The sequence below is a fragment of the Pundamilia nyererei genome, unplaced genomic scaffold (assembly GCF_000239375.1).
Source record: "Pundamilia nyererei isolate P.nyererei 1_Seehausen unplaced genomic scaffold, PunNye1.0 scaffold00155, whole genome shotgun sequence".
In the NCBI taxonomy this organism is placed as follows: domain Eukaryota; kingdom Metazoa; phylum Chordata; class Actinopteri; order Cichliformes; family Cichlidae; genus Pundamilia; species Pundamilia nyererei.
The window spans coordinates 202,127-210,694 of record NW_005187556.1 but is presented as its reverse complement, the minus strand read 5'-3'; the positions used below and the strand labels follow the sequence as shown (position 1 = coordinate 210,694).

Sequence of the window (8,568 nt, the reverse complement as noted above, 5' to 3'; positions counted from 1 at the left end):
TGTGTGTGTGTGTGTGTGTGTGTGTGTGTGTGTGTGTGTGTGTGTGTGTGTGTGTGTGTGTGTGTACTGTTTATTTTTTATTCTTTTAATTTGTCCTTTACCTCTTCTGAGCTGCTGAGGCTGTTTCATCCTCTGAGACTCTGATTTTGTGGACGGAGGCCAAACTTTGATGAGTCATGTTTCTATTACTGAATTAGAGTTTGTGTTTAGAATTCAGGCGGCGTTCCTGCTTTTAAGGTCTAACAAATTACAAGCTTCACTCTGTGAAAATCATCTGAGATCTTACTTCAGAGTTTAAAACATAATATTAGTAGCACACGAAGGTTTATTATATTTATTAATTATATTGTATTTATTGTCTGAGCCAAACTGAAGACTGCTGTGCTCCTCCCAAACCTGCAATCACGATCCTGATTCATTCATCAGCTGTGCTCATCGAGGCTGGCGCTCCATGAAAACCTTGCAGCTCTCGACTGTCACAGCTTCACTGCTGCCTCGGCCGATGAGCAAGGATCAAAAGTAAAAAGGAGAAAATCAAGAGTGCTGCACACCCTTTAAATCTCCTGTTTTTCTTTTTTCTTTCTTAAAACAAATATTTGGCCATTTTAAACCAAGTTCATCTCATTATTATTATCATTACTATATGTGCAGTTCCTTCACACAGGGGCGTTTAGAGGGGCGGCACCAAAGGAAATCAGACTATTTAGTCAGAAATATTTCATCAGTGTAGAAAACTGAATGTCTTTCATGCTCTTGTGCAGCCATGCGTCTGATTGCTGATTTAACATTTGAGATTTGGAGCTGCACAAGAATGAAAAGTTTTGCTGTTTTAAACGTGAAACCTTTCTGGAACTCTAACTACACCTCGTATCATTGTTCTACACCACAGAACAACCCTGATTGGTCCATTCAGCACCGTGTTTCCTCCTATGTATTTCCAGCTGCTACTTTTTGTTAAACTGAAAGAAAAAGAAGGAATCAACAAGTATGTTGGTGGTGAAATCACTTCTTCTTCTTAATAAAGTCTCTTCTGCTGCCTTTGCATACACATAGACACTTTGCTACATGACAGTTTCCTTCCTATTGTTGAGTTCTTAGTTCCTAAATGCTTTTTGAGCTTTAAGTAAACTTTTGCAGCTAAAACATGTTATTTTCTAGAGAGATCCACGTAGAACCTTTAGCTATAGATCTGACCTACATACACACTATCTGTTTATATACAGTATTTCAAAAGTCAAGGCAGCAGTCGGCTTTGAAAAGTCAAGGAGCTGCAGTGCCTTTAAGCAGCATTCTTTAAATGGCCTTCAAGCTGTTTTTCCCCTCTGACATGTCAGTGCTGCTGTTGCCCTGCATCACTGTCTGCTCTCTCAGTGCCCCCACAACCCATACATCCACCTCTGGACGCCACAGGGATGTTTAGTCACCACTCCATCTTTATATATATTGCACATAAGCCTGAAGTTATGCACTCAAAGCCTAGATGCCTACCTCTAACTGTATTCTACTGCTGGGATAAATGAGTCATTTTTGACTGAATTCTTGTTACAAAACTCACATTTTCCCTGCAGGTCGACTCCAGATGCAGCAGGGACTCCAGGAGCTCCCGGGGCCCCGGAAGGTGAGGGGGGTCCTCCAGCTCAGGCCCCAAACCTGACGAGCAACAGACGACTCCAGCAGACACAGGCACAGGTGGACGAGGTGAGGACTGCAGCTCACTACGAGCAAATGGAAAACGTATCAGAGATGCTGATGGGTGTTTTCATCCCTCAGGTGGTGGACATCATGCGTGTGAATGTGGACAAAGTCCTGGAGAGAGATCAGAAGCTGTCGGAGCTGGACGACCGCGCCGACGCCCTGCAGGCCGGAGCCTCGCAGTTCGAGAGCAGCGCTGCCAAACTCAAGAACAAGTACTGGTGGAAAAATTGCAAGGTGGGTGTGACACAAGGAAATTTTTCCACGTTTCCTTCCCATCACCGCACATCCTCCCCTCCAGTTGGTTTCTTGCAGCAGACAGTGTGGCCTCAGATTTCTGAGTAGAAACCACCATTAAAGTGTTTTTTGTTTGTTTTTTTATAGATCTTCACGCATCAAACTCTAAACATAACATTACTGAAATAATGATCACAACACAGCTGAAGTAAATATTTAGAGTTACAAATCAAGATTGCAGAACATTAGGTGCACCTGTAGAACTGGGCTGGACCCCTTTTGCTTTCAGAACTGCTTTTTAATACTTTGTGGCATTTATTCAGCAAAGTGCTGGAAACTTACCTCGGAGATTTAGCTCCACATTTTCACGCTGCAGATTTGTCAGCTGCACATCTATGATGCAAATCTCCTGGTCCCCAAGGTGCTCTGTTGGATTGAGATCCGGTGACTGCGGAGGCTGTTCAAATACACTGAGCTCACTGTCATGTTCAAGAAATCAGCTTGAGATCATTTTAGTTCGTGGCATGAGGAGTGCTATCTTGCTGGAAGCAGAATATGGATGTACTGTGGCCATAAAAGGATTGGCATGGTCAGCGACTATGGTCAGACAGGCTGTGGTGGAGAGATGCTCTTCTGCGTACTTTAGTTGGAATGAGCAGTTATTAAGTTACCGCTGGCTTGCTATCAGCTCAAAGCAGTCTGGCAATGCTCCCCTGATTTATGACCTCATCAGCAACCATTCCTGCTCGCTGGATATTCTCTGTTTCATGTCATTCTTAAACTCTAGAGATGCTTGTGCAGGAAAATCCCTGTGGATCATTTTACACGTCTACATGCTTCAATGCATTCAGCTGCTGCCGATTAGATATTTGTGGTAACAGGTGTTTAAACTGGTTACATCTTTTGTTGTGGAAAAGATTTCAGAAAACTTTGAAATTATCTTTACATAATCAATGTGTTGTTTTCATGTTAATCTGTGATCATAACAGGTAGAAATGAAGCTGCACGAACAGTTTCAGTTTAATGTACCGATTAAGTGCATTTAACTTATCCATCACTACCTCACAGCATCTCCTCTTCATCCATCCAGCCTCAGCTGCCAGGTCTTTTTTTTTATCTCAGCGTCAGTCCATCAAGCCCCGCCCCCCCTCTGTACAGTTCAGACCGTCCAATCGCTGGATAGCCTGAGGAGGAAGAGGATTACATTAGAGGAGAGGAGGAGAGACTGTTTGACTGACAGCAAATCAGAGAGAGGAAGAGGAAAATCTCAATCTGGATTAGAGTGACAGTCAGGGATTAAAGAGCCAGCTGTGATGTGTGACGTAACTCCTCCTATCCAACACACACACACACACACACACACACACACACACACACACATCCGAACAATCATATGTGATGCATTTTATTCTGCTTTAATGACCCACACTGTCACCATAAACACACTCCTGCTCTCACAGTGGGCAGAGAACAAATGTGGATTCATACGCCGCTGAAAATAGACCCAAACAAAATGCTCTAAAAACACACAAAAACATTTTCTTTTAGCTTTTTCAATGACAGTTAGGAGATTTTCTTTCTTTATATGTAAACACTGAACAGCTCTGAATACACACACACATTTCAAACACACACAGTCACCACCAATCGCTCTCTCTCTCTAAACCTCTTGTTCTTGTTAATCTCTCTCGCCCTCCCCCCATCAGAGGTGATTTCCTGCCTGTTTCACTCTAATGTCATCATGTGGATTTTATTTATGGGGAATTTAGATCAACACACACGCACACTGTGCAACATGACATATATTAAAATCTGCAGGGCGTCGTCTGCTTTATATTTCTAGTTGGCCACGCCTACTCGGCTCCTTTAAACTCTTTTTCTTTTTATTCTTGGCCTCTGCTTGCAAACTTCAAAAGCTTCCTTTAATGGCAGTTATCGTAATTTCTTGTATTTAAAAGAAGTTCAAAACCTCCCAAAAAACTTACTGAAGCTTTAAAAAATAAAAAAGTCAACGAGATATCAGCTGAAGTTGAAGTATGGACAGGCAGTGCCACAAGGACAATGTCTTTATTTAATGATGGAAATAATTAAAAATGCATTCTATTTCAAACGACAGCCTGGGAAAGGACATGGGTGACAAAGAAAAGTCCAAAGTTAAAAGAACAGCAGTGCACATCTAAAATCTATAAATGCTGCCCCCTGGTGGTGAACTTCTTAGTCCAAAGTTAACTTTAAAAAAGTACCTTTTAAAATGAAAACACACATTTCAAAGAGAAACAAGCACTAGCTCAACAAAAAAATGAATCAGTATTATCAAAGTTATATGAATCTCTATCTCAGACTCACACAAGCGTGCAGAAACAGCTTGTTTAGCATCAAGGGAATTAGTCCATCTTGTTATACAGAAATAGAAAGAAAATTCAGACTTTGAGAAGAAAGGAAGAAACATGGGAGCACCTCACAGCTACAGACAGATCATCGCCCAGCTGTAAAATCCAGTTCTCACTGAACTAATTCAACAAATTTGGGGGAATAATTACAAAAAAGAGCGTTTAAGGCCACCCTCAGCTTACACCATCGTTCTCCTGATTGACTGCTCCCTTTAAACTAAAGGTTTGAACAGCAACACAGCAACAACTGTGTGTCTCAGATTATCATATGAAGACCATCAGATCAAGAGCTGAAACAACACTTTAGGCTTACTGGGATTGTTTGTACCGCTGAGACTTAATACATGACCGAGAATAAGTAAAAGAATAATCGCTCTCTTTTGCAATTACCTTCTGCAAATTTTAATAATGACCTTCACCAGCAGGGGGCGGTGTTTGGCCAGTTGAAGTTGAGCTGATTTCTCTTCAGCACAGTCCACAGATGTTCACATGAAGTCATTGCTGTGGTTTCTTCACATTTTGTTGAAAGCTGAAACGTAATATGAGAAGGTTTATACCTATTTTAAACACAGTAATGTATATTAAGGACCTTAAAATGTATATTTGCAGGTAAATAAACTGAGGCTATAATTAATTGTAACTTCTACTTGTGCACTGTTTCTACTTAAAATTAAAGTGAAAGATTATTTCTAGCTAGGACCACAGTGCTCCGGAAAGCGCTCAAACAGGAGCCAGCGCTTCTCAACAAACAAGCCAGGTTTGGTGGACACATGTCTGGGTTAGAAGAGACCCCGAGCAGACTGAAGAAAAGCTGGAGAGAGGATGGCTCTGCTGACCCGGGAACACCTCAGTATCCCCTCTGAGGAGCTGGAGGAGGGGGTTGGAGGCTGATAAGCAGCAGACGATGGAGTGATTTATTGTCTGGGTGGAATTAAACAGCTGTTTCATCTTCTTAAGTTCATCTTTTGTTTCTGATGGCTCTGTTTGTTTTGTCTTTCTTCCAGATGATGATCATCATGGCCATTGTAGGTGTTATATTTGTTGGCGTCATTTTCTGTGAGTAAAATAAAGCCTTCTCTTATTTTTGCATGTGGTTTCTTGGCCTCCTTATGTGCACCTGTGGAGCATTTTCAGTATAGAGGTTCAGCTTCCTGGAAGCCCTGTTCTGCTTCTTCTGCAGAAACATTAAAACCCATTTTAAGGAAAGTTTGCAGACACACTCTGCTGATTAGGACTTGTGTTGATTAAAGATTTAGCATGTGGCAGATTTCAGGTGGTTTTGTCAAAGGCTAGCAAATTTTACTTTACTTTACTTTCAGAGCCGGTAGCTGCACCCATCACTGACTGCTGTCTGCACTCAGAGCTGCAGATCCTCGTGTAAAATCAGAGCAGTTTGATGCAGAAGTTGATGTTTGAAAGTACAGAGCAATCAGAGCAGCCTAAAAAAGCAGACAAGCAGAAGATGATCCAGAGCTGCACCAGGAGACGTCCTAGGAGGATTTTACAGTCTGTTGCACTCTAAGGGTTATAAAAGCTTCTTTTTACTTTTAAATATCACTCAGAGACAAATATCTGTGTTTGCTGTCCTCAGTGTATTTCTTCTACTGAGCTGCTCTTCAGGGATGGACGAACAAGTCACAGGACGAGTCTGCACCACCGAACACCAAATCCAGCCTCTCCTCAGTGCTCCTCCACCCCAGCGATGCCTTCCTCCAAAGCCTCCATGCATGCTCACGTAATGTGCTCCACTACCTCCTTATTGTGCCTCCGCATGAGGCCGGTTTCCTGACTTTGTTACCGGGTTGGGTTTACTGCAGGTGTAAAATCTGTTGACCCAGGTTTGTCCTTTAAACACTGAAACAAAAAGAAAAAACCTCCTGCTGCGCCTGGTTTTTCTGCAGCTCAGTGCATGCAAGATTCATGGACAGGAAGCAGTGTGAGGTTTACTGGACACCAGTAAGAGCTGAAGTCGAATAATCAGCTGGCTTCTCTTCAGAGGGCTTCTGAGTGACCCAGAGGGATGTGAGCAGCATCCAAAAGAGTTGTTTGAGTTCCTTAAATACAAAGGAAAGGAGCAGCATTGCAGACTAATCTTGAAATAAAATGAGGTTTCCGTGTTATACTAAAAATCTCTACAAAGTTAGGCTTTGTGCTTTAAATATAAAATCATCTATCCAAGTAAATTTAAACGTACGATAATTCAGTTCACATAATGCAGCCTTTAGGATTCTCATCGTCAGTCATGGAAATCTTAATAAAGGCAGGAGTGACACTGGATCGCCAGATCAGCAGGAAGGGAAATTAGAGATATTCATCTTTTCTGTAAAGTTACAGCTTTGTAAAGACGAAAGCCTGCATCGAACTTTGTTATCAGGCTTGAAACCCATCGTCTCTGTCAGGCTTTGAGGTTTCGATGATCCAGCAGCAGAGGAAGCCCGACTATGATGAACCTGCTCACCTCTCAGAACAGTTTGTTGCCTAAATCGACCAATTCTGACTTCCTCGCTCTTCATCCTAACGCTCACGCCACGAATCCTCATGAGTGACACTGAAATCAGGTTTCCTACTCGAGCTTGAAACATTTAAGCACAGCTGCTCTTTCTGTGTTAAACCTGGGTTTACAGATTCCTGCTGGGCTCTTCTCTCGGTGCAGACCATTACTGAGCAGAAATCTGACTTCCTGCGTGATTAACCCACCTGCTCGCTTGCCCAGCTCCGTCCGGCTGTCCTGCATTTGTTTCATCGTGTTGTGAACCAGCCTGAGTTTTGTTATCTGTGGTTTGAATGTTCAACGTGTTTCTTTGTTCAGCCTGAATCGGTCCCCTGTGTGTGAAGGAGCTTTGAGGCTGAAGTGATTATTTAACCTTTGAAATATATTAGTCCATCTTAGACCGAATGGTGGAAGGTGGGAGTGGCTCATCATCATCGTCAGTGTTTCTTCTGTACTTCTTTGACACGCTCAGAGAGAACAGCCTGGACTTTCTAATAAAGTCATGTTTGCTACACACACACAGCGTCTTTGTGCCCTTGTTTGTTTGGCATCTTTAATATTCTTCAGCCTAAATACAAACTATAGGTTTTAAAGGGCTTGTGTTTTAAATGAGTCCACGTTGAATGTGCAGCAGTCGACCACCTGAGGAGGCACATTTTAATAGAGCGGAAGATTTTGCCTTTCAGGTGAAGTCTCATAGTGAGAAACATTAAACCAAACTAAAAATACGAACACCGCGTGGGTCATTGAGGACTTGGTGACATTTAAAGGAGTTTAAAATACAGTTACCTGATAAATATACTTTCGTGGTCACACCTTACTCGTACTGGATTCAACCCTCCTTCAGTGCTGCTTCGGCTCTTCGTGGTACAAAGGTACTGGATACACTCCTGAGATTTGGGTCCATATGAATACAATGGCGCCACACGGTGGAGGCCTCGAGTACAGTGAACTCAGTCATGAGAAACCAGTTTGATGACGTGTGGACACAGACGTACCTGAGGACTGCTTTTCTTCAGTCTGTGGGCTGTGACTCGTTTCCTGATGGGAGAGATGCATGCGTGCATTTGTTTCCAGGCTGCACTCGGTTGTACCTGGTGGTCATTTGAGGTCACTGTTGCATTCCTGTCAGCTTGAACAGGCCAGCTCCTCTGACATCAACAAGTACTCTGCTGCACTCTGGACATTTTCTCCATTTTGGACTCTGATTTACCCACGTAGCCTCTCCAAAGCAGATCAGCAATTTCTTTAAAAATAGTCGGAACAGCCCATCTCACACCATTCCACATTCACAGTCACCTCTCTTCCCCACGCGTACATGCCCGAGTGCACCAACCAATAACATGGCAGCCATTTAATTTGATATTTGTGTTAATGAGGAGTTGAACAGGTACAGCCAACAATGCGGCCAGTGGCTTGCCGTCAAGTACCTGGAGCTAAGCTTGCTGGCTGGTGGAGACTCCTGTGAGGTGAAGCGCTAAAGTTAAAAATGCAAATCACAACAAGCCGGAGGAACTTTAACCGCGAGAAAGTGAACAAAAACAGTAAAGTTATAATGTGTGTAAAGCTTGAACAGCAGCAAACACCTGTCATCCTTCCATTTTCTTTCACTTGGCCAATTAATTCTTTAAATTCTCAAAAACAAATCACATCTTTAAGTCACAAAGCTGCCACATGTGCAGGACTCACACCTCCTCCTTTAACATCGTTGCTGCTACAACACAGAGAAAAACAACTATACCGGATATAAAAAGTTGG

The 8,568-nt window shown here is 42.7% G+C and overlaps 1 protein-coding gene across 1 annotated transcript in view; it reads left to right on the top strand.

Annotated features, from left to right (window-relative positions):
- The window catches only part of LOC102202719 (vesicle-associated membrane protein 2-like), an 8,192-nt gene extending 870 nt beyond the window's left edge, over nt 1–7,322 (top strand). Inside the window, exons 2-5 of the mRNA XM_005745176.1 lie at nt 1,569–1,698; nt 1,771–1,929; nt 5,324–5,375; nt 5,911–7,322. Coding sequence (XP_005745233.1) covers nt 1,569–1,698; nt 1,771–1,929; nt 5,324–5,375; nt 5,911–5,927 — 358 coding nt within the window. The 3' untranslated portion in view covers nt 5,928–7,322. The remainder of the gene's footprint in view (nt 1–1,568; nt 1,699–1,770; nt 1,930–5,323; nt 5,376–5,910) is intronic.
- The last annotated feature ends 1,246 nt before the right edge of the window (nt 7,323–8,568 follow it).